Source organism: Pogoniulus pusillus, chromosome 28 (assembly GCF_015220805.1).
Source record: "Pogoniulus pusillus isolate bPogPus1 chromosome 28, bPogPus1.pri, whole genome shotgun sequence".
NCBI lineage: Eukaryota > Metazoa > Chordata > Aves > Piciformes > Lybiidae > Pogoniulus > Pogoniulus pusillus.
This window is the reverse complement of record NC_087291.1, coordinates 16,187,286-16,213,302: the sequence shown is the minus strand read 5'-3', so window position 1 is coordinate 16,213,302 and position 26,017 is coordinate 16,187,286. Positions and strand designations below refer to the sequence as shown.

Below are 26,017 nucleotides of genomic sequence, written 5' to 3'. Positions count from 1 at the left end.
GCAAATATGTCTGTCTTCTAACAAGATACTGGGAGATAGAAGCACATAGTTAATGTGGCTCTTCTCATCTTTAATTCGTGGCTTGGAATGGGATTTTTTTTTATCCCTTCCCCCAATAATAATCTGTTTCAAGGGGAGAATTTCAATCAGATTTTCATGGTTTTGTCCTGTGGGATTTGCTTTACATCTTACCCAGCCTTTCGAAGTGTTGAGCTGGATAACAGAGGAAGGAGGACTGTAGATGATGTGGATTAGGTAACAGAGAATCATTATGGTTCAGTTTGGGAAAGACCTTGGAGATCATCCACTCCAACCTCCCTGCTGTGGGCAGGGATGCTTCTCAGTCAGACTTGGTTCCTAAAGGCCTCATCCAACCTGCCCTTGAACACCTCCAGGCAGGAGGCATCCACAACCACTCTGGGCAACCTATTCTAGAGTGTCACCATCCTCATACTGAAGAACAAATTCCTAAGATGTAGAATGATGCTCTAATTTATGCTGGAGTCCTATCTGCACCCTTTCTGGGCAGCAGGGTACTGTTTTCACCAGAAACAGGCTGGAGGCTTCTAGGAACTGGTTTACAGGATCACAGGATGTTAGGGGTTGGAAGGGACCCAAGGAGATCATTGAGTCCAACCCCCATTGGACCCCTGTCTAGGGCTAGTTTAGCCTTAGACTTGGTAGACTTAAATAATAGTTGGCCGCAGTAATCATAGGATCAGTCAGGGTGGGAAGGGAAAACAAGGATCATTTAGTTCCAACATTTACTTCCAACTCCCCTGCGATGGGCAGGGACACCTCACACTAGATCAGGCCACAGCCTCATCCAGCCTGGCCTTAAACACCTCCAAGAATGAGGCTTCCACCATAACCCTGGGTAACCCCTTCCAGGCTCTCACCACTCTCATGCTGAACAACTTCTTCCTAACATCCAGTCTGAATCTCCCCATTTCCAGCTTGGTTCCATTCCCCCCAGTCCTATCACTACCTGACAGCCTAAAAAGTCTTTCCCCAACTTTCTTATAACCCCCTTCAGATACTGAAAGGCCACAATAAGGTCACCTTGGAGCCTTCTCCTCTCCAGACTGAACAAGCCCAATTCCCTCAGTCTCTCCTTAGAGCAAAGCAGCTCCAGCCCTCTGATTATCCTTGTGGACCTTCTCTGGACATGATGATCTGAAAGATCTTTTCCAAGCACAACCATTCTATGGTTCTATGTCTCATGCTACAGCAAAACAGTATGAATAATTTGACATTAAAATAGTGTCTCTTAATATGTATTCACCAGCAGGTAAAGATTATGGATCTGATGATTGTGTTGATGATGATTGCATTTATGTTTCTTGACTTCAAATAAGGACTTAGGTTTGAAGTAGAATCTTAATAAGCCACCCCATAAGCTTTCTTTTTTTGAATGAAAATGTCCAAGAGTGACTTATTTTGACATGAAACTGGTTGACTTTTGTTAAAACTCTTCCAAGTGTATTTTGGATAGGATTTGTATTCTGTGTGTGGTTGAATACAACAGCTCACAGTCTGTGTTTGTGGTGTGCTTTCTTGTCCTTCACTATGACCTCTATTTTCTAACTGTTAAGGTGACATTAGACATCTTAGGGTTGCACCAAACCATTTCCCACCTTTATATTTAAATCATGATGAGTCAAGGGGGCTGGGCAGATTGATTCTGTCTCAGTGGAAACAAGCTGAGCAAATTGACTTTGTTTCTTGTGAAACCTGGTGAAAAACCTGTAGGATTTTGCTATGAAAGGCTTTATAAAGAACTGTTGAAGGAATCTTCGTTTTACAGGACATTCAGGTGTGTCATGGAAGGATCAGAGCCGAGACAAGGTGTCCATAACTTTTAAGGCTGTTGCAGTTCTTTAATGTTAGATTCTGTTCTGTGGCTTTTGGGAAGGTCCCAGAAAGTTCAGGACCTCAATATTCATCCTGATTTCTCAAACAGGGGTACAGGCATTTTGCAGTTCACAAAAGCACAGGTGGAAGATTAAAGAGAGATTTCTGAGATTAACTTCAAAAAGAAATGGAGGGGAAAAAGAGGTAAAAAGGCTCCCAAATGATGCTGTCTTAGTATGTGAATAATTCACATTGTTTTCATGTAAAGGGGATGAGAAGGAGTCCCTCTGTTTGCCATGCACAGCAGTGAGGGGGTTTAGGGATCCCTTTGTTTGCCATGCACAGGAGTTGAAGGGTTTAGGGATCCCTTTGTTTGCGTTGCTCAAGAGTTGAAGCGTTTAGAGATTCCCCTTGTATGCCATGCTTGGGAATTGAAGGGTTTGGGGATCCCTTTGTTTGCCATGCTCAGGAGTTGAAGGGTTTAGGGATTCCCTTGTTTGCCATGCTCAGGAGTTGAAGGGTTTAGGGATTCCCTTGTTTGCCGTGCTCAGGAGTTGAAGGGTTTAGGGATTCCCTTGTTTGCCATGCACAGGAGTTGAAGGGTTTAGGGATCCCCTTGTTTGCCATGCTCAGGAGTTGAAGGGTTTAGGGATTCCCTTGTTTGCCATGCTCAGGAGTTGAAGGGTTTAGGGATTCCCTTGTTTGCCGTGCTCAGGAGTTGAAGGGTTTAGAGATTCCCTTGTTTGCCATGCACAGGAGTTGAAGGGTTTAGGGATCCCCTTGTTTGCCATGCTCAGGAGTTGAAAGATTTAGGGATCCCCTTATTTGCCATGCTCAGGAAATGAAGGGGTTTGGCATACTCTTTTTTGCCATTCTCAGGAGTTGAAAGATTTAGGGATTCCCTTTTTGGCCATGCACAGGAATAGGTTTTTGAGATCCCTTTGTTTGCCATGCACAGGAATTGAAGAATTTAGGGATCCCTTTGTCTGCCATGCAGAGGAATGGAGGGGTGTAGGGATCCCTGTGCTGTGCATGGGAATTGAGGGATTTGGGGGTCCTTTTTGTTTGCCATGGAGAGGAATGGAGAGGTCTAGTGCTGAAGCTCAACCACAGAGACCATTCATTCATTCATTCATGCATTTTGTAGGAAAACTAAGCTGACCTCTTTGCATTTAAATCAGGAAACTATGTTCTTAGAAGAGTTCTTCTTAAGTGTGTAAGACTGATAGAAAAACAGTCTGCAAGCACAGTCTTCTAATTTTGTCTAACTAGATGTTGTGGCTTTTTTCTGTCTTTTGGTGTTGGATGGATGGTTTGTACCCCAAAACCTGCTGGGAAACTATTAAAAGTGAGATACACAGGAAGCAAGCTCTGTTGTTCAGGAGTTATGGTTGTTCAGGTGGATTGAAATGAAGTCTATAAATTATTAATATATGTTCTTTTCTATTTTCTAAATATTTAATATATTCATTAAAATAATTGGTGCTCATTTGCAGGAGGTGGCTGATATAATTAGATTGATAGTGATTATTACCTTGGAATGCTATTGAATTAATGTTGACAGATATGGGAAGTGAATCAGTTCGACAGCAAAAGCTGGTGAAGGGTCTGCAGAGCAGATCTTAAGAGGGAGGACTGAGGGTTGTTTAGTCTGGTGAAGGGGAGGCTGGTGGAAGACCTCATTGCTCTCTACAACTCTCTGAAGGGAAGTTGGAGTCAGGTGGAGGTTGGTCTCTTCTCCCTAGTAACAAGCAGGACAAGAGGAAATGAGGACAGACTGAAAGAGTTGGGGTTGTTCAGTTTGGAGAAGAGGAACCTCCCAGGTGACCTTACTGTGGCCTTCCAGGATCTGAAGGGAGCCTACAAGAAAGCTGGGGAGGGATTTTCTAGGCTCTCAGGGAGTGACAGGACTGGGGGGAATGGAGAAAAGCTGGAGGTGGGAAGATTCAGACTGAACATGAGGAGGAATTTCTTCACCATGAGCATGGTGAGAGTCTGGAAGGGGTTGCCCAGGGAGGTGGTTGAGGCCCCATCCCTGGAGGTGTTTAAGGGCAGGCTGGATGAGGCTGTGGGCAGCCTGATCTAGGGTAGGGTGTCCCTGCCCCTGGCAGGGGAGTTGGAACTAGATGATCCTTGTGGTCCCTTCCAACCCTGATTGATTCCGTGATTCTAAATGGCCTCAAGTTGTGCCAAGGAAAGGTACTGACAGGGTCCTCAAACCCTGAAGCAGGCTCTCTAGAGAGGTGGTTGAATCCCCATCCCTGGAGGTGCTTCAGAGGTGCAGAGATGCGATGCTGAGGGTCATGGTTTAGATGCAGACTTGGTTGAGTTAGAGAATGGTTAGACTGGATGATCACAAAGGTCTTTTCCAATGGAAAAGACTCTATGGTAGCTGATGAGAACATTCACTTAAGGGAGGGTAATATTAAGGTAATATAATGACTCTATTCCAGATTACAAATGATGTAACATAGAACACTCAAATAAGTAACAACTTGTTTTACATGGTTGGAGTTAATTCTTCTTTTAATGTTAAAAAATCATGACCCTTTAGATGTCTTGAGGTGAGCTGAATCCTTCTGCAGAATCACATTACATTTACCAACATCTCATAGATTGAATAAATTGCTTTGGCCACTTTTGACCCTGAAACCCTTTTCATAAGCTTCCCAATGAACTGAGACTGATTAAGGGAGTTGCATCTCCTGTTGTATACTGAGAAAAGTAATATGTATTTTTTTTCCCCATTCCTGGTTAAAAAATGTAGGTAAAATTCAGGTGAAACTATAATCACTGTCTGGGGATCCTGGTCACATAAGCCTCTCATGAGTGGCCCAGGTTTTGTATTTGATATGTTACAAATAGTTGTCAGTCATCCAATTTGTCTTCAGTTGCCTGTGTCACTTGCAGCGTTTAGGTTGCTGAGGTCATTGTGAGACGATCTCATGCTGTTTCCCAGGACATAGTTGTCCTGATACATCTTTTTTTGCTCCGAAGTGGATACACTTACAGAAATGTTTCCTTCTTATTTCTTTGGTCTTTAAACCCTTTCCCTCTCTCTTTCCCCCTTCCCTCTTCCCCTTTCCCCTTCCCCCTTTCCCTCTTCCCCTTTTCCCCTTCCCCTTTCCTTTCCTCCTTCGTCTGTCTCTCCCCCTTCCCCCTTCCCTTCCCCTTTTCCTCTTCCCCCTTCCTCTTTCTGCTTTTCCTTTTCCCCCTTCCCTCTTCCCCTTTCCCCCTTCCCTCTTCCCTTTCCCCCCTTCCCTCTTCCCTTTCCCCCTTCTCCCTTCCTTTCCTCCTTCCTCTGTCTCTCCCTCTTCCTCCTAACCTTCCTTCTTCCCCCTTCTTTCCTCCTTTCCCCTTCCCTTTTCCCCCTTTCCCCTTTCCTTTCCCTTCCCTTCCCTTCCCTTCCCTTCCCTTCCCTTCCCTTCCCTTCCCTTCCCTTCCCTTCCCTTCCCTTCCCTTCCCTTCCCTTCCCTTCCCTTCCCTTCCCTTCCCTTCCCTTCCCTTCCCTTCCCTTCCCTTCCCTTCCCTTCCCTTCCCTTCCCTTCCCTTCCCTTCCCTTCCCTTCCCTTCCCTTCCCTTCCCTTCCCTTCCCTTCCCTTCCCTCCCCTTCCCTCCCCTTCCCCCTTCCCTTCTCCTTTCCCTTCCCCCTTCCTTTCCCTTTTTATTTTTAAGCTTCTCACACTCAAAAATGTGTTGAGCTGTTAAAAAGGGAATTTGAAGTGCAAACAGCCAAGGAAAGGTAGGTTAGTGGAAGAGGAATCTGTGGCCCAGTCAGACTGGGATGGGAATGGGAGGTGTGGGCTGCCCTTTGTGCTGTCTCCCAGCAAATATATGGGCTGTGGAAGCCTAAAACTGCTGCTAACCTCTTGTATTCTGCTCTCAGTTTCAGAGAAGGACATTGTATTAGTGATCTTTTCTTTGTCTGACAAAGAAGTGCATTTTTGAGGGAGTGAAATATGACTTGAAGGTTTTTGCCATTGAATGACTCTAATAAAAGTGGTGAAATAGGATTTAAGAGCAGTATTTCATTTTAACATTACCGGATACAGTGGAATTTGCTTCCAGTGATTTTATGGCTATCTGGATGAAAAACTTCTTGTTAGAAGTAAAGTCCTACTGAGTCTTAACATATTTAGCTCTCACTTAGGGTGTTCACTGGGTATTAATTTCTAAGAACCAAATTGGAGACAATTTCCTCTCTTTCTCAAAAAGGCAGAACAGAATGGCTCCCTTTTCTGAGAGCTGTGGATTTGTGGCTGACAAATTGAAGAGAAGAGCATGTGGCATTTGAGTATGACCTGCCACAGGAAATCAGCCTGCTGCTCTGACCTGGCCTTCCTGGTGGCCTGCTTTCCTCTTCAGATTTGAAGTCTAGCTGTGTAAGATGGCAATTTTTGCCTTGATGTACCCTGTTCTGGTGAGTTTCCTGAACCAGCAATCATGGGCAATTGTCCCTTTGACCAAAAAAATGAAGGTTGGCCACATGGATCCTTAGAGCAGAGTTTCACAGTGGTAACATCCTTTTCATGTTCTGACATTTGCCTGGAGTCCTGTCTGCAGTCCTGGAGCCCCCAACACAAGCAGGACATGGAACTATTTGAGCCAGTCCAGAGGAGACCACCAAGATGCTTAGAGGGCTGCAGCAGCTCTGCTGTGAGGACAGGCTGAGAGAGTTGGGGCTCTGCACCCTGGAGAGGAGAAAGCTTTGAGGAGACCTTGGAGTGGCCTTCCAGTATCTGAAGGGGACCTACAGGAAGGCTGAGGAGGGACAATTGAAAAGGACTTGTAATGACAGGATGAGGAGGGATGGGTTTGAACTGGCAGAGAGGAGATTCAAACTAGATGTTAGGAAAGGGTTCTTTGCAGTGAGGGTGGTGAGACACTGGCACAGGTTGCTCAGGGAGGTTGTGGCTGCTCCCTCCCTGGAGGTGTTCAAGGCCAGGTTGGATGAGGCCTTGAGCGACCTGTTCTAGTGGGAGGTGTCCCTGCCTATGGCAGGGACTTGGAACTGGCTGAGCTTTGAGGTCCCTTCCAACCCAACCCATTCTATGATTCTATAATTTACTTCCATCATACAAATCGTAGAATGCTTTGGGTTGGAAGGGACCTCTGAAGGTCATGGAGTCCAACCCTCATGCACTGAGCAGGGACATCCTCCACTAGATCAGGCTGCCCAGAGCCCTGTCCACTCACCTTGAATATCTCCAGGGATGGGGCCTCACCTACCTCTCTGAACAACCTATTGCAGTGTTTACTACCCTCATGGTAAAGAACTTGTTCCTAATGTCCAACCTAAATCTTATCTTCTCTAATTTCATACCTTTGCCCCTTGTCCTATTACTCCAGGCCTTTGTAAACAGACCCTTTCCAGCCTTCTTGTAGACCCCCTTTAGCTGCTCTTTCAAATTTGGGTTTAGAAGCTGGAGCTAGTGCCTGCTCCTCTCCCATGGGAATCCAAGTGGTCTTATGAGGACAGACTTGAGTAACCTGGTGGCTACTTACTGGCTTGTGCATAGTGCACACCCTGCACTAGAAGAGATGTTTAATACATCAAGGAGATGCTGAGGGAACTGGGGGTATTTAGTCTGGAGAAGACAAGGCTGAGGGGAGATCTCATTGCTCTCTGCAACTCCCTGAAAGGAGGTTGCAGTGAGGTGGGACTCAGTCTCTTCTCCCTAGTGTCAGGTGATAGGATGAGAGGAAATGGCCTGACATAGTTCCAGAGGAGGCTTAGGTTGGATAGCAGGGAAAATGTCTTCACTGAAAGAGTGGTCAGGCAGTGGAAGAGGCTGCCCAGGCTTTGTGGCAGCCAGTGTGTGGTTAGGTCTCTAAATAAGAAAGCAGGAATGCTCAGAGGCGGCAGAAATAGAACCAGCAGTGGAGTTTTTGTAACAGGATTGTCAGTTGAAAAGGTAATTCAGGTTTCCATCTAGTGGTAGTACCAGATTCTGTCCAAGCCATATGAGACACAGCATATGCATAACTCTGCTGGCTAACACACCCTGTAGTGCTTGTGTTGTGTGTGTGGGGGAAAGACTTTATTCAGTATAAATTCTAGACATAATAGCAGATCACTCTTAGGGCTTCCAGACTTTCTGAAGTTAGATCTGTAGTGGTCAGGAGCCTTTTATTTTGGCAATGTGCATTCAGGTCCCTGAGCTTTATCTTATGAGGAGAGGTTGAGGGAGCTGGGCCTGTTTAGCCTGGAGAAGAGGAGGCTCAGGGGTGATCTTATTACTGTCTACAACTACCTGAAAGGGCATTGTAGCCAGGTGGGGGGTGGCCTCTTCTCCCAGGTAACCAGCAATAGAACAAGGGGACACAGTCTCAAGTTGTGCCAGGGTAGGTATAGGCTGGATATTAGGAAGAAGTTCTTCACAGAGAGAGTGATTTCCCATTGGAATGGGCTGCCCAGGGAGGTGGTGGAGGCACCATCCCTGGGGGTCTTCAAGAAAAGCCTGGATGAGGCACTTAGTGCCATGGTCTGGTTGATTGGATAGGGCTGGGTGCTAGGTTGGACTGGATGATCTTGGAGGTCTCTTCCAACCTGGTTGATTCTATGATTCTATGATTCTATGATGCTATGATTTGCTGCAACTTAGCCTGAGTTTCCTTTTGCAGTGTTCCTTGACAGCCACTTCCAAGTATCTCAGGACAGGGTACAGAAAGGAAAGTGTTGTCTTTAAAAAGTAGCCTTCAAATTGCATGGCTGCAGGTATGAATCCTGTTAGATTCCTGTTTCAATTTCAAAAGAAGGGAAGAGGGGAAGGTAGGGATTCTGCTTCCTTTGCCCCCAGCTTGATGTTCTGTGCATTTTTCTTGTTCTGAAGTATTTTACAGGAGATTTTAAAGAACCTGAGGTGTTCTAGTGGATGTTTTAGAGAACCTGAGGTATTTTGCAGGAGATTTTAGAGAGCCTGAGGTATTTTACAGGTGATATTAGAGAACCTGAGGTGTTTTAGTGGATGTTTTAGAGAACATGAGGTGTTTCAGTGGATGTTTTAGAGAGCCTGAGGTATTTTGCAGGAGATTTTAGAGAGCCTGAGGGATTTTAATGGATGTTTTAGAGAACCTGAGATGTTTTAGTGGATGTTTTAGAGAACCTTAGGTGTTTTAGTGGATGTTTTAGAGAACCTGAGGTATTTTGCAGGAGATTTTAGAGAGCCTGAGGTATTTTACAGGAGATATTAGAGAACCTGAGGTGTTCTAGTGGACATTTTAGAGAGCCTGAGGTGTTTTACAGGAGATTTTTGAAAATCTGAGGTATTTTACAAGAGCTTTCAGAGAATTACAGAATGAGGGTTGGAAGGGACCACAAGGATCATCTAGTTCCAATCCCTACCCCAGACCAGGTTGGCCAGAGCCTCCTCCAGCCTGGCCTTAAATACCTCCAGGTGTTTTAAAACATAAACTTTATCACTTTATGTTTTCAGATGAAGATAATAGACAATTAATTAGAAAATGAACCAAATCCTGGGCTGCAGGAAAAGAAGTGTGACCAGCAGATTGAGGGAGGTGATTCCTTCTGCTGCTGTGAGATCCCCACCCGGAGTCCTGTGTCCAGCTCTGGTGGCCCCAATGCAAGAAGGACATTGACCTGTTAGAACAGGTCCAGAGGAAGCCACGAAGATGATCAGAGGTCTGGAGCACTTCTGCTGTCAAGATATGCTGAAACAGTTGGGATTGTTCAATATGGAGAAGAGAGAGCTCTGTGGAGACTTTAGAGTGGCCTTCCAGTACCTAAAGGGGGCTAGAAGAAAGCTGGGGAGGGACTTTTTACAAGGGCTTGCAGAAATAGGGTGAGGAGGAATGGCTTCAAACTGGAAGAGGCTAATGGTAGCTCAGGCATTAGGAAGAGAATTTTCCCCATGAGGGTGGTGGAGCACTGGAATAGGTTGCCCAGAGAAGCTGTGGATGCTCCCTCCCTGTGAGTGCGGAAAGCCAGGCTGGATAGGGCCTTGAGCAAGCTGGAGGTCTTCCTGCCAATGGCAGGTGGGCTGGAACTCTTCTCTCAGGTGGCCAGCACCAGAACGAGAGGACACAGCCTCAGGCTGCGCCAGGGGAGATTTAGGCTTGAGGTGAGGAGAAAGTTCTTCACTGAGAGAGTCATTGGACACTGGAATGGGCTGCCTGGGGAGGTGGTGGAGTCGCCGTCCCTGGAGCTGTTCAAGGCAGGACTGGACGTGGCACTTGGTGCCATGGTCTGGCCTTGAGCTCTGTGGTAAAGGGTTGGACTGGATGATCTGTGAGGTCTCTTCCAACCCTGATGATACTGTGATACTGTGAACTAGATGATCTATAAGGTCCCTTCCAACTCATTCTATGAACTAATCCACAAAAGAATACGGAGCAAAGCTGGAGGTGAATAGGTTCAGAGTGGCTGTGAGGAGGAAGTTGCTGAGCAGGAGAGTGGTGAGAGGCTGGAATGGGTTGCCCAGGGAGGTGGTTGAGGTCCCATGGCTGGAGGTGTTTAAGGCCAGGCTGGATGAGGCTGTGGGCAGCCTGCTCTAGGCTAGGGTGTCCCTGCCCGTGGCAGGGGGGTTGGAATTAGATGATCCTTGTGGTCCCTTCCAACCCTGCCTGATTCTATGCTTCTATGATTCTAAACCCTTGGAGCTCTGTTGTATTTTAAGACAGCATAGTGGGGCAACCCAGCAAGCCGAAGATGACTTGGAATTGCAGATCCCTGAGGATTTCTGCTCGTCTGTGTTTTCTCAACACCTTCCTCCTAGCATTTGTTTGGTACTTGTGTGAATGTTGTCAGCTGGTAGTGTTTAGTAAGCACGGGAGGGTTTTTTTTACCGTGTTGTCACTGCATTTCCCCTATCAACACGACAAAACACTGCCAACTTTCCACAAGTGCTGTCAAGTACCATATTTTGTAATTACTGCAATAATATTATGAGTGCTGTAATTGCACATTCTCTAATAGATGTGCTTTTCTAGCCTGGGTAGACACAAAATTGAGCTTTTCTTCGGTGACTTAAAGTGGAGATTTTTCTGCCTGTTAAAAATGGAATCTGGAGCACATCTGAATAATTGCTCCAGAATCCTCTGCATTTACTCTTTCTTTTGGCATAATGGGGAGGTGTCCACTCAAGTAGCATGATGTAAATTGGGTGGCTTTTAAAGCCCCACATGTGTGAGTGACATCTGAGGGTAGAGCTGTCATAGAGACACACTGATGGTGAATGGAGTTAAAAGCAGTTGGCAGGCAGGCACAAGTGGTGTTCCCCAGGGCTCAGTGTTGGTGCCAGATCTCTTTAATATCTTTATGATAGTGATTTGGATGAGGGAATTGAGGGCACCCTCAGTCAGTTTGCAGATAACACCAAGCTGTGCAGGAAGACTCTACAGAGGGACCTGGACAGGCTGGATCAATGGACCTAGGTTCATCATATGAGGTTCATAGGGCCAAGTGCTGGGTCCTGCATTTGGGTCACCACAACCCCATGAATGCTTGGGGCAGAGTGCATAGAAAGCTGCCCAGCAGAGAAAGTCTTGGAGATGTTGGTTGACAGCTGCCTGAATGTGAGCCAGGATGTGCCCAGATGGCCAAAAAGGCCAACAGCATCCTGGCCTGGATCAGAATAGTGTGACCTGTAGGACCAGGGAAATGATTGTTCCTTTGTACTTGGCACTGGTGAGGCCACACCTTGAGTGCTGGCTTCAGTTTTGGGTTCTTCACTACAAGAAAAACATTGAGGTGCTGGAATGAGTCCAGAGAAGAGCCATAAAGCTGGTGAAAGGTCTGGAGAACAGAGCTGGGGAGGAGCAGCTGAAGGAACTGGGGGTGTTTAGCTTGGAGGAGTCTGAAGGGAGACCTCATTACTCTCTACAACTCCCTGAAAGTAAGTTGCGTGGGGATGTGTCTCCTTTCCTTAGTATCAGGTGTTAGAATGAGAGAAAATGGCCTGAAATTGTTCCAGGGGAGCTTTAGATTGGGTAATAGGACACATTTCTTTCCTTCAAGAGTGGTCAGACGTTGGAACAGGCTGCCCAGGAAGGTAGTGGAGTCACCATCCCTGGAGGTGTTCAGGAAGAGTGTGGACATGGCACTTTGGGACCTGGTTTAGTGAGAGTGGTGGTGTTAGGTTGATAGTTGGACTCAATGATCTTAGAGGTCTTCTCCAACCAAAACAATTCTGTGATTCTCCTTCTCTCTCCTCCTTCTCTGTCCTCTTTCTCCTCATCTGTCACCTCGCTTCTCTCTTCTCTCTTCTCCCTCTCTCTTCTCTCTTCTCTCTTCTCCCTCTCTCCTCTCTTCTCTCTTCTCTCTTCTCTCCTCTCTTCTCCTTCTCCCCCCTCGTCTTCTGTCCTCTCTTCTCTCTGCTCTCTTCTCCTCTCTTCTCTTTCTCTCTCCTGCTCCTCACTGAAATTTGTAATGCCCTCTCTTGTAGTCTGAAAGCTGAATTATGACTTGACAAATGGGAAGCAACCTTCTTAAGACTGCAGCTTTTGAAGTGTACACATGATGGCAGCAGATGCTTAAATTGAGAAGGCTTTTCCCTCTACTAGAAGCAAGTAGGCTGTTGGATTTTCTAATAGAATCTAGAGTTTTCACAGACTCCATTCTCATTCAGTCATTAATGACCACGGTGGTCTTCGGTTTACTGTTGGACCCTATGATCTTAAAGGACTTTTCTCACCCAAACCACTTCTGTGATTCTGTAATTTATTAAAATGCATACTGAGATTTGTTAGCTTCCTGCTGCAGATGTTGGGAAGCTTTGTAATTCATAGAACTACAGAATCAAGCAGGTTGGAAGAGACCTCCAAGCTCATCCAGTCCAACCTAGCACCCAGCCCTGTCCAGTCAACCAGACCATGGCACCAAGTGCCTCATCCAGGCTTTGCTTGAACACCTTGAGGAAAAATTCAAAGACTTGGCTGTGGTGTCCATCTGTTCCAGCTGTAATATTTTCATCATGTGCTTGATGGTTGCATTGGGGTAGTTCACCATCCCAGGAGCAGAAGGCAGCAGCTACTCCAGTAGTTTTCACAGGGTCACAGGATGTTAGGGGTTGGAAGGGACCTCTGGAGATCTTCCAGTCCAACCCAGACAGAGCAAGACCAGAGAATCTAGCTCAGGTCACACAGCAACACATCCAGACAGGGTTGGAAAGTCTCCAGCTAAGGAGACTCCACAGCCTTTCTGGGCAGCCTGTGCCAGTGCTCTGTCACCCTTACAGCATTTCTTCCTCACGTTGAGCTGGAACTTGCTGTGCTGTAGTTTCCATCCAATGCCCCTTGTCCTGTCCCAGGGCACAAGTGAGCAGAGGCTATTCTTGTCCCTTTCTTCTGACCCCCAACCCTCAGACATCCATAGACATCAATCAGATCCCCTCTCAGCCTCCTCTCCAGACTAAAAAGCCCCAGGATTTTAAACACACCCTTCCTTTGATAACCCAGCAGGGAATCACAGCATCACAGAACATCAGGGGTTTGAAGGAACCTCTGAGGATCATCGAGGCCAAACCCCCCTCCAAATCTTTCCAGCCACTCTGCCTCAAGCCTGTAGTGCCGCAGGGAGCTGTTGTGACCGATATTCTGCTTCGTGCTGAAACGATTTGTTCTGTGTGTATACTTCATTTACAGTAGCTTAAACCTGATGTAAGGCCTGGAGTGAATTTTAAGGTGTACAGCAAAGCACCACAGATGTTCAGCTGGTTTCTGAGCCTCTTGAATGTTTAAAGTCAGTTGATTGCAGCGAGGCACGCTAGCGAGCTTATTGACATCCATTACCCTGAGTCACTCTGAGAATTTATTTAAGAGCTCCATGAGGTGAAGAATTTTAATTAAATAACAAACACAGATGATGTCCTTAGTGGTTTAGAGAGAGATGAGATCTGGTATAGCTGTGTCTTTTCTCCCCCCCTCCTTGTTCTGCTGCTGATAGAAGAGTGAAAAGAACATTTCCGAGGCAGTGCTGGCAGTGCTGCGCTGGTTCATGGGCTGCAAATGAAAGGAATTAGGTTGTTCAGACAAAAATCACCAGTCAAGAAGCAAGTGAAAGACTTACTTTGGGAATAACTTCCTTTCCTCCCTTCCTTTCCTCCCTTGCTTTCCTTCCTTGCTTTTCTTTCTTCCTTTTCTTTCTTCCTTCCTTCCCTCCCTTCTTTGCTTTCCTTTCTTTCTTGCTTTTCTTCCTTCCTTGCTTTCCTTCCTTCTTTGCTTTTCTTCCTTCTTTGCTTTCCTTTCTTCCTTCCTTCCCTTTCTTCCTTGCTTCCCTTCCTTCTTTGCTTTCCTTTCTTCCTTGTTTTCCTTCCTTCTTTGCTTCCCTTCATTATTTGCTTTCCTTTCTTCCTTGTTTTCCTTCCTTCTTTGCTTCCCTTCGTTATTTGCTTGCCTTCCTCGCCTTCATTTCCTTCCTTCCTTCCTTCCTTCCTTCCTTCCTTCCTTCCTTCCTTCCTTCCTTCCTTCCTTCCTTCCTGCCTTCCTGCCTTCCTGCCTTCCTGCCTTCCCTGCCTTCCCTGCCTTCCCTTCCTTGCTTTCCCTGCCTTTTCCATCGGATTGATGAATCTGCTTTTTTGCAGAGTGCCTGCCTGCCAGCAGATGCCACTCCAACAGCAGAATGGTCACCTAAAACTGACCAGATAGCTGTGGTAGACCTTTGTTTTTAGAAGCGTGGCTGGCAGTTTGCCTGGGACTGTGTTTGTTTGCCCTGATAAGCATAACTTATGCTACACACAATTAAATATTTATCTTTTACGATGGAGCTGGTAAAAAGTTTTGTTTCCAGCTGATGCATTAAATCCCAGTGGTGGAAAAATAGCAGGTCCCTTTATTCTTCAAAGTTTTGTGTGGAGCAGGGTTTTAGTTGAAAAGAGGATGACTCAGAAACCTTCTAGGACATGAGAAACTTCATTAGGGAAAGATTTTGGGTGGAGGAAGGATGTCTGTATCAGGGTTGCCTTAAAGTCATAATGGAGACCTTTTCCATTGGATGGAGGATGACTTAGAAGCCCAAGTCTCAATGAATCATTGAATCAGACAGGTTGGAAGAGACCTCCAAGCTCAGCCAGTCCAACCTAGCACCCAACCCTGGCCAATAAACCAGACCATGGCACTAAGGGCCTCATTCAGGCTTTGCTTGAATACCTCCAGGGATGGTGACTCCACCACCTCCCTGGGCAGCCCATTCCAGTGCCAATCACTCTCTCTGACAACAACTTCCTCCTCACATCCAGCCTAGACCTGCCCTGCCACAACTTGAGGCTGTCCCCCCTTGTTCTGTTGCTGGCTGCCTGGCAGAAGAGCCCAACCTGACTACAGCCTCCCTTCAGGCAGTTGTAGCCAGCAATGAGCTCTGCCCTGAGCCTCCTCTGCTGCAGGCTGCACCCCCCCAGCTCCCTCAGCCTCTCCTCACAGGGCTCTGCTCCAGGCTGTAATTCTGTGATACTAGAGCAAGTTAGCTAAGTTTCTTGCCAAAGATTTCCTTTTCTTCTTTCCCCAAGAAATGGGATTTGTTTGATTGTTTGTTTCCATTTGTGATTAGATTGCTCATAGGCAGCACCTCAAAGATATATCAAAAATGGCAAGAAGAATATCTGAACACTCCTTAATCTCAGTGTAACCTCGAGATTACTCCTCAATCCCTCTTCTCTGAAGCCCTGTATTGGACTGATGAGGGCAAAACTGAACACAAATGCAGAAAGGACATTTCTGGAGAAGAGGAGTCTCAGGGCAGAGCTCATTGCTGTCTGCAGCTACCTGCAGGGAGGCTGTAGCCAGGTGGGGTTGGGCTCTGCTGCCAGGCAGCCAGCAACAGAAGAAGGGGACACAGTCTCAAGCTGTGCCAGGGCAGGTCTAGGCTGGATGTTAGGAGGAAGTTGTTGTCAGAGAGAGTGATTGGCATTGGAATGGGCTGCCCAGGGAGGTGGTGGAGTTACTGTGCCTGGAGGTGTTGAAGCCAAGCCTGGCTGGGGCACTTAGTGCCATGGTCTGGTTGATTGGCCAGGGCTGGGTGCTAGGTTGGGCTGGCTGAGCTTGGAGCTCTCTTCCAACCTTCTTGATTCTACTCTATTCTGTTCTGTCTTGTTCTGTTCTGTTCTATTCTACGATTCTTGGCCATGCCCAGTAACAGGATTTAGGTGAGTCCATTTGAAGGTGTCTGTTGTGTAGAGCTTAGAGGAGAACGTGTTCAGGCTTCAATTTGCTCTCCCCAAGAAAAGTACAGACTATTTAATGGCATTTCTCAGAAGTGCTTTCAGTTGAGCTGCCTCTGCAGTACTTTATTGAATTCTGAAACCGTGAATCAGTCAATTTCCCTTTTTCCTTTTGTACTTAATCCTCCCCAATCTTCTGTGACAACCCAGCCCATACTTGCTGTATTGTGACAGATGCTATAAAAATCCTTTTAAATGTCAGAGCCCTTGGATAAAGAGGTAAACAGAGAGAGATTTGCAGATGATTACAGATTGTTTTGGTGGAGGATGCTGTTCAGATGTGGGGGCTCTGATGTAGTCATTAGAGATGCAAGACTCCTCTGTAGCATCTTTTGAACATGCTGATGACCTTTGTTTTCTCCAGCAGTGGCTGTTTCTGATGAAGTTCAGTTCCTGTATAAAAGATCTATAAGGTACAAACCCATGGCAAGAGTCAGAGATTTCTAAGCTTTAGATTTTTGTGACCTTAAGAAACTGCAGAGATTTAGAGTTGTGTTTTCAATGGGAATTGTTACTTTCTCTGACTGTTTTTATCTGCAGGATTTTCTGGCTGTGGTAGTTTCTCCCATGGGTTTAAACTGGCAGGGGAGAAATTCAAAGTAGATGTTAGGAAAGAGTTCTTTACAGTGAGGGTGGTGAGACATTGGCACAGGTTGCCCAGGGAGGTTGTGGAGCACAGAAGCACCCAATGTGATCTTTGATCACATTGGGTGCTTCTGTGCTCCACAACCTCCCTGGAGGTGTTCCAGGCCAGATTGGATGAGGCCTTGAGTGACCTGTTCTAGTGGGAGATGTCCCTGCCTGTGGTGGGGGGATTGGAACTGGATGATCTTTGAGATCCCTTCCAACCTAAACCATTCTGTGATTCTATGGAGCAAAGCTGGAGGTGGGTAGGGTCAGACTGGCTGTGAGGAGGAATTTGTTGAGCATGAGAGTGGTGAGAGCCTGGAATGGGTTGCCCAGGGAGGTGGTGGAAGCCTCATCCCTGGAGGTGTTTAAGGCCAGGCTGGATGATGCTTTGGTCAGCCTGATCTAGTGTGAAGTGTCCCTGCTCATGGCAGAGGGGTTGGAACTGGCTGCTCCTTGTGGTCCCTTCCAACCCTGACTGATTCTATGCTTCTATGTATCACAGTCTTTTAGGAAAGGAAAACAGAATAAAGAAGCTTCTGTTGTGATTTTGAGAATAATATACCTGGAGAGGAAGGAAATGTTCAGATTTGTTCTAGTGCTTAGAAAATAGGAAGGCTTTTAAAGCAGCTTACATGATTCATTTGGCAGAGGTAATGTTTATGTCTTTCCAAAGTGCTCTAAAGCTTGACTGTCACTTGGCTTCTGCTGCTGCAGCAACTTTAACAGTTTGCCCTGGGTCTAGTACAGAGGCTACTGAGTTAATTTTCTTTGCCTTTTATTAAGTACCATGAAGTAGATGTTAATTGCAGTAATAAGCCTTCTGTCTACAGAGTGAGGTTAGAAACATGAAGCAGTATGTGGCTAGTTGTCTTAAGGAAAATGTCAATGATCTTAGTGGACATTTATTAGGAGAGAGCTGTCCTCTTGCTGTTCTTTAAAGGCAAGATGGAAGATGTTGTAACCAAATGATTGTGGTCAAATAAATTGAGTTAGTTCTGTAGAATAGAGCTTTGAAGAGTGCCAGGCTGAGTAGATTGACTACAGGAGAGCTGGAGAGAGACTTTTTACAAAGATATGTAGTGATAGGATGAGGGCTGATGGCTTCAGACTGGAAGAAGGTCAATTGAGATTAGACATTAGAAAGAAATTCTTCCCCACAAGGCTGCTGAGGCACTGGGACAGGTTGCCCAGAGAAGTTGTGGAGGCTGCAAGTCTGGCTAACAAGTTAACCACGGGACAGCAGTGTGCCCTTGTGGGCAAGAGGGCCAATGGGATCCTGGGGTGTATTTGGAAGAGTGTGTCCAGCAGATCAAGGGAGGTTCTCCTCCCCGTCTACTGTGCCCTGGTGAGACCTCAGCTTGAATACTGTGTTCAGTTTTGGGGTCTCCAGTTGAAAAGAGACAGGGATCTGATGGAGAGAGTCCAGCAGAGGGCTACAAGGATGATTAGGGGACTGGAGGGCACTGCCTTATGAAGAGAGGCTGAGAGACCTGGGACTGTTTAGTCTTGGAGGGGATTTAATAAATGCTTATAAATATCTGAGGGATGGGGGTCAGGAGGAGTGGGACAGACTCTCCTCACTGCTCCTTGGGGTAGGGCAAGAGCAATGGGTGTAAGTTGCAGCACAGGAGGTTCCAGCTCAACACAAGGAGGAATTTCTTTACTGTAAGGTTCCCAGAGAGGCTGTGGAGTCTCCTTCTCTGGAGCCTTCCAAGGCCTGTCTGGATGTGTTCCTCTGTGATCTGTGTTAGATAGTATTGTCCTGCTCTGGCAGAGGGGTTGGACTTGATGGTCTCTTTGGGTCCCTTCCAATCCCTGACATCCTGTGAGCCTGTGAAGCGTTCAAAAGCAGGTTGGATGAGACCTCGAGGAAGCTGGGCTAGTGGAAGGTGGCCCTGCCTTTGGCAGGTGGGGTTGGAATTGTATCTGCAAGGTCCTTTCCAACCTAAACCATTCTATGAATCTATGAATGAGTTCACTTGAAACTGGGGAAGTTTTTACCTGTTTATCCTAAGGGATGGATCTGACTTTTACACCCATGGCCTTCTGATCTGCTTATTAAATCTGGAAGTAATGCTTCTGGAGGAAATAACTGCAAATTTAAGATGATTCCTCTCTGTTTAAAGGATTGAGCTGGGAGTCTGTAAGTGATGTGCTTTAATTAGTTGTGTATGTTCCTAAAACAGTCTTTAGGGTTTGGGTTTCTTTTTTTTTTCCAGGTAAAAATCACAGAATCACAGAACCTTAGAGGTTGGAAGGGACCTCCAGAGAGCCAAAAGCAGGATCCCCTAGGGCAGTCCACACAGGAATGCATCCAGGTGGGTTTGGAAAGACTTCATAGAAGGAGACTCCACAACCTCTCTGGGCAGCTTGTTCCAAGATTCTGTCATCCACACTGTACAGAAGTTTCTCCTCATGTTGAGGTGAAACCTTCTCTGTTCCAGTTTGTAGCTGTTGCTCCTTGTCTTATTGCTGCTGAGCACTGAAAAGAGAGTGGCCTCAGCCACTTGACACCTACCCCTCAGATATTTATAGACATTGAAGAGATCTCTTCTCAGTCTCCTCTTCTCCAGACTAAACAGCCCTAGGGCTCTCAGTCTCTCTCCGTAGGGGAGATGCTCAAATCCCCCAGTCATCTTTGTGGCTCTTCACTGGACTCTCTCCAGCAGGTCCCTGTCTCTCTTGAACTGGGAAGCCCAAAACCGGACACAGTATTGCAGGTGTGGTCTCATCAGGGCAGAGTAGAGGGTGAAAAGAACCTCCCTAGACCTAGAATTGTCAGACTTGGAAGGGACCCCAAGGATCTTTTGTTCTAACCCCCCAGCCATGGGCAGGGACACTTTCCACTAGATCAGGATGTTCAGAGCCCTACCAAGCCAGGACTTCAAAAATTCCAGGAATGGGGCTTCCATCACCTCCCTGGGCAACCTGTTGCAGTGTCTCAGCACCCTTCTGGTGAAGAACTTCTTCATAAAATCATAGAATCAGACAGGCTGGAAGAGACCTCCAAGCTCAGCCAGCCCAACCTAGCACCCAGCCCTGGCCAAGCAACCAGGCCATGGCACTAAGTGCCCCAGCCAGGCTTTTCTTGAACACCTCCAGGCACAGCAGCTTCACCACCTCCCTGGGCATCCCATTCCAGTGCCAATCACTCTCTCTGACAACAGCTTCCTCCTAACATCCAGCCAAGACCTGCCCTGGCACAACTTGAGACTGTGTCCCCTTGTTCTGTTGCTGGGTGCCTGGCAGCAGAGCCCAACCCCACCTGGCTACAGCCTCCCTTCAGGTAGCTGCAGACAGCATCTCCCTGATGTCTAATCTAAATCTCCCCTCCTCTAGCTTGGATCCATATTTCAAATTCCTGTACTTAATGTTGCTGTTTCCCTGGGAATTATCTGCAGCGAAGCACTTTTGCCAAGGTTTCTTAGCTCAATGTTCCAGCAGAAACACTCCAGTGTGACTGATGCATTGAGCAAGTCAAGTTCCTAAAACCCAAACTGATGTTATCACTTCCAGTCTTTTCCCTTGCCCTGCTTTAAATTAACAGCAGGTGATAAAACCTTGAATAATCGGTGAGACTCTAACATAACAGTTGCCAGCCAAAACATCATCAACAGCTAAAAGTGCAGAGGACAGCTTTTTTATTAGCCAGATGCTGCCAGGCAGAGCAGAGAATATCAAAACAAGTCAGGAAATAACCACGGTGCAAATTGCTGAGACATGATTAGGGGGTTGGATGAAAAGATGAAACCATTCTCATGGGAAAAGTTGAACTTTTTAGATCCTCAGCTTATTTGTCTACTCAGAGCAATGGCACTGGTAGCAGAAGCAGTGTAATTTCAGCACCCTTTTTCACAGATGAAGGTGCAAACTGAAAAACTTCCCATCTTTTGGGTTGGAATTGTTAACTAGATTGAGTTGTAATGGATTTTTTAAAGATGTATTTCTCTTCCAAGTGTTTTTGCCTCCAGTGGTAATTGAAATGAGAATCATAGAATCATAGAATCAAGCAGGTTGGAAGAGACCTCCAAGCTCAGCCAGTCCAACCTAGCACCCAGCCCTGGCCAATCAACCAGACCATGGCACTAAGTGCCCCAGCCAGGCTTGGCTTCAACACCCCCAAGGCACAGCGACTCCACCACCTCCCTGGGCAGCCCATTCCAATGCCAATCACTCTCTCTCTGACAACAACTTCCTCCTAACATCCAGCCTGGACCTCTTCTGGCACAACTTGAGACTGTGTCCCCTCGTTCTGTTGCTGGGTGCCTGGCAGCAGAGCCCAACCCCACCTGGCTACAGCCTCCCTTCAGGTAGTTGCATGCAGCAATGAGCTCTGCCCTGAGCCTCCTCTTCTGCAGGCTGCACACCCTCAGCTCCCTCAGCCTTTCCTCACAGGGTTTGTGTTCCAGACCTTTCACCAGCCTTGCTGCCCTTCTCTGGACACCTTCCAGCACCTCAGAAAATGAGTCTCAGATACTGATATGGGCTGCAGAGAAGAATGTTTCTCTTTATTCTTTCATAACAGAAGTATTTTTTGTTGTCTTTTTTTTTTGGTGTGTTTTATTCTTTTGTTTGGTGGAGCTCATGTTTGGAATGATACAACCTGTCCAAGGGAAGAGAGCCATGATATTAGGAGGAAGTTGTTGGCAGAGAGAGTGATGGGCATTGGAATGGGCTGCCCAGGGAGGTGGTGGAGTTGCTGTGCCTGGAGGTGTTCAAGAAAAGCCTGGCTGAGGCACTTAGTGCCATGGTCTGGCTGATTGTCCAGGGCTGGGTGCTAGGTTGGACTGGCTGAGCCTGGAGGTCTCTTCCAGCCTGGTTGATTCTATGATTCTATGACAAGACCTCATTGAGCCATTGGAAGCCATCTGCATGACCATCTCCTTTGTTGCACCTCTTGCCCCATTTCTTGTGCTGCATCTCCATTTCAGAACTTGCATGTTAGAGAGAGATTCTTTACTGTGAGGGTGGTGGAACACTGGAACAGGTTGGCCAGAGAAGTGGTTTAGGCCCCATCCCTGGAGATACTCAAGGTGAGGCTTGACAGGGCTCTGAGCAACCTGATCTAGTGGAGGATGTCCCTGCTGACAGCAGAGGGGGTTGGACTGGATGACCTTTGGAGGTCACATCCAACCCAAACCATTCTATGGTTCTATGATTCTACCTCTCTTTTCAGAGCTTATTTGGCCACTTTATTGTTTTTTAAATGTTGGTTTTTTTCCCTTCTGGTTTATTTATTTGTCCTTTCTTCTTCCCTAGAATGAGCTCAAGCTTTCTATTTAAGGGCTGAGCTGAAGCTTATTAGTGTGAGTGGAGAGGATCTTAAAGACTATGGTTGTTATCAGATGATACAAAAAGCTTTTAGTGACCTAGATTTTGGCCCTGATGTACAGTACTGATGTAAGTCTTGTGCATCCAGTAAGAAATAAGGTAATTACAGCTTCTTTTTCCACAAATGACAGTAAAGTCACTCTGATGAGGGTTGGGGCTGCACAGCCTGGGGAAAAGAAGACTCTGGGGAGACCTTAGAGCAGCCTTCCAGTACTTGAAGGAGGCCTACAAGAAAGCTGGGAAGGGACTTTTGACAAGGACTTGCAGTGATAGGACTGAAGGGAATGGATTGAAGCTTGAGGAGGGCAGATTTAGACTGGAGATTAGGAAGAAATTCTTGACAGTGAGGATGGTGAGAGACTGGCACAGGTTGCCCAGAGAGATCCTGGATGCCCCCTCCCTGGATGTGTCCAAGCCCAGGCTGGATGAGACTTTGAGCAAACTGTCTAGTGGAAGGTGTCTTTGTCTATGGCAGGGGGGTTGGAACTGTATGATTTAAGATCCCTTCCAACCTAAACCATTGTATGAATCTCTGATGTACTCTGATGCTGTTGTGTTCCATCTTGGACTTGATAGCATTTACATAGGTTTACCTTGATGGGCAAACCACAAACTTCCCACTTTCACTTCAGTTTATGCTCTCATAAGTCTTAGATGGCAAAAAGGACATTAAAACAACATATTATTTAAGCTATAAAGAGAGCTGAGTTACTCCTTGAGCTTTTTCTTCTCCCATATTCCTCCAAATAAATGTCATTTCTCCCAGTTTAACCATATTAGTGATCTGTGTTCAAAACAGAAAAGCAGCTCATTTGTATACCTTCCTGATCAAATAACAGTTCTCCATGCTGATTGCTAAGTATTACATAATTATATTCCCTGGCTCCATTTTAGCTGAATCAATTTTTCATTCTCTCTTCCCAAACTCCAAATAAAGCAACCAGAAACAAACTCTGACCCTTAGATAGTAACAGCTGCGTAGAGTTTGGGCATCATTGTGTTGCTTTGGTCACTACCCTGTAAAATGATCAATAATCACATAGTTTAGCAGCTTTCCTGAGTCTTCTGGGAAAACAGGATCATAGAATGTTAGGGGTTGGAAGGGACCTCTGCAGATCTTCCAGTCCAACCCAGGCAGAGCAGGACCAGAGAATCCAGCGCAGGTCGCACAGGAACACATCCAGACAGGGCTGGAAAGGCTTCAGAGAAGGAGACTCCACAACCTCTCTGGGCAGCCTGAGCCTCCTTCTACCCATTGACCTTTGTCCTGTCATTGGGTATCACCCAGCAGAGCCTGGCTCCAGCCTCCTGGCATTCATCTTTACATCTTTATAAGTATTAATGAGGTCACCCCTCAAACTTCTCCTGTCCACACTCCAAGCCCCAGCTCCCTCAGGCTCTCCTCATGAGGAAGATATTCCACTCCCTTCAACGTCTTTGTGGCTCTGTGCTGGACTCTTTCAAGCAGTTCCCTCGGGTCCTTCTTGAACTGAGGGTCCCAAAACTGAGCACAATATTCCAGATGTGGCCTCTCCAGGGCAGAGTAGTGATTAAAGGTAGAGTAATTAAGAAAGAGCTCCAAAACCAAGTTGTGTGAAGAGCAGCTTGGACGAGCTCATTTGTATTTCATTCCATTATTTGATGGAAGGATCTGCAGAGGGCATGTGAAGCACCATTCTGTGCTCCACCACCTCCCTGGGCAACCTATGCCACTGTCTCACCACCCTCACTGCAAAGAACTTCTTCCTAACATCTAGTTTGAATCTCCCCTCTGCCATTTCAAACCCTCCTCGTCCTGTCATTACAAGACCTTGTCAATAGTCCCTCCCCAGCCCTCCAGTAGCCCCCTTCAGTTACTAAAAGGCCACTTCAAGGTCTCCTGGAAGCTTTCTCTTCTCCATGCCATCAGCAAGCAGAGATGCTATCAGGATTTGACTTATGCAGCAGCTGCAGCTTCTTGGAGAGCTGCTGGTAGTGAGCAGAGAGAGCTGGGGAGCAGGCAGGATCTGTGCTGATGGGCTTTGAACACAGCACTAGTTGGATTCACCCTGAAGAGCTGCAGCCCTTGCAAAATCCCTGAGTGTTTTAATGGAGCAAAATAATGCTCCAAGATTGCTCCAAAGTGGGGAGAGAGCAATTTTCCAACTCCAAACCTACAGTGCTTGCTGTGACCTCTTGGCCACTTCCATTTCTGCCCTTCAGAAAGCTTTGCTTTTTATGATGCTCATCTGCTTGGTGTTGATGACTCTTTTGCCTATCACTGGACATAAAATGCTGTTATTTAAGTAGCTCTAAATGCTTTCTATTACAACAGACTTTAAGTCTGAACAGACTGTTTATGTTCAGAGCAGTACAGAAAGGGGACAGGGGTGGAGTCCTCTTCCTTTAAGGGAATGAGCACACAATATGTGTTGAAAGGTCATTTAGGTATGGGGATGTGGTTTAGGGGTTGGCAGTGGTTGGACTTGGTGATCTCAAGGGTCTTTCCCAGCCTGAATATTTCTGTGAAGGTATCTGTCCTTGAAGCCCCTGTGGCCAGCAGGTCGAGGGAGGTGATTGTCCCCCTCTACTCTGCCCTGGTGAGACTCCACCTGGAGTACTGCATCCAGTTCTGGAGCCCCTATGACAAGAGGGATGTGGAGATGCTGGAGCATGTCCAGAGCAGGGCCAGGAGGATGCTCAGAGGGCTGCAGCAGCTCTGCTGTGAGCACAGACTGAAAGAGTTGGGGCTGTGCAGGCTGGAGCAGAGGAGGCTCCCAGGTGACCTTCTTGTGGCTTTCCAGGATCTGAAGTGGGCTTCCAAAAGGCTTGGGAGAGACATTTCAGGCTCTCAGGGAGTGCCAGGACTGGGGGGAATGGAGCAAAGCTGGAGGTGGGGAGAGTCAGAGTGGCTGTGAGGGGGAAGTTGTTGAGCATGGGAGTGGTGAGAGGCTGGAATGGGTTGCCCAGGGAGGTGGTTGAGGCCCCATGGCTGGAGGTGTTTAAGGCCAGGCTGGATAAGGCTGTGGCCAGCCTGCTCTAGTGTGAGGTGAGGAAGGGACAGGGACAGTCTCTGCTCACTTGTGCCCTGGGCTAGGACAAGGAGCAGTGGATGGAAACTGCAGCACAGCAAGTTCCACCTCAACAGGAGCAAGAACTCTAAGAGGGTTCCAGAGCACTGGCACAGGCTGCCCAGAGAGGTTGTGGAGTCTCCTTCTCTGGAGGCTTTCCAACCCTGCCTTGATGTGTTCCTGTGTGACCTGCACTAAATTCTCAGGTCCTGCTCTGGCAGGATGGGTTGGAGTGGAAGATCTCCAGAGGTCCTTTCCCAATCCCTAACACCCTATGATCCTGTGATAAAATGGGATTAAAAGTCAACCTGAATCCTGCCTTTGTCATTTTGGTGAACTTTGTATCTCTTCTTCTTCCTTAGAACTATGCAGCACTGATCCAGCAGCAAATCCATGAGGACAAAGAACACCTGAGAGAAAAGACTCTGTATGGAATGCAGCTCACAGAAGATAAACTGAATGACTTCCGTGATGAACAGATTGGGCAGCTGAAGGAACTGATGGATGAAGCTACCAAACCTAAGAGGAAAAGCACCATTTCCAAAGACATGGAACACAAAACCTAAAAGCTCTTAGAAATGGTTTGACTGCCTACAGAAGCATTCTGAAGTTTCCTTTTCCAGCTGGACTTGTGTGGAATAATAGGCACAGCTGATGCCAGAGCTTGCCTAAAACACATCTCTCTGGCCATTGGGCTTTCTGTGCCAGAATAAATGTTGAAGTGGAATAGTCACAACAGTTTATTTGTGAATTGCAATTATTTTTTCCCCTCTCCTGATGCAAAGTGGCTTAAGGAAGTCAGTAAAAGTAGATGAACAACTTTAGTATAGATGGGTTTGAGGGTTTTTTTTAGTGTTGGCACCCACAGGGCAGCAAAAGATCTGGAGTATTCTATTCAGCTGTGGGTCATCCAACATCATGAGAGACATGGACTTGCTGGTGTGGATCCAGAGGAGTGGATCACCATGGTGGTCAGAGGGC

The 26,017-nt window shown here is 46.8% G+C and overlaps 1 protein-coding gene across 3 annotated transcripts in view; it reads left to right on the top strand.

Annotated features, from left to right (window-relative positions):
* The window catches only part of SDHAF3 (succinate dehydrogenase complex assembly factor 3), a 40,052-nt gene extending 14,278 nt beyond the window's left edge, over nt 1-25,774 (top strand). Inside the window, exons 1-2 of one of the 3 annotated variants that reach the window (XR_010307472.1) lie at nt 18,892-18,973; nt 25,399-25,446. Coding sequence is in view for 1 of the 3 variants with exons in the window: in XM_064166891.1 (XP_064022961.1) it covers nt 25,399-25,602 (204 nt within the window). In the remaining 2 variants the exon portion in view is untranslated. Of the gene's footprint in view, nt 1-18,891; nt 18,974-25,398 lie in introns of those variants that run through there. The other 2 variants (XR_010307471.1, XM_064166891.1) reach the window with 2 other exon arrangements.
* The last annotated feature ends 243 nt before the right edge of the window (nt 25,775-26,017 follow it).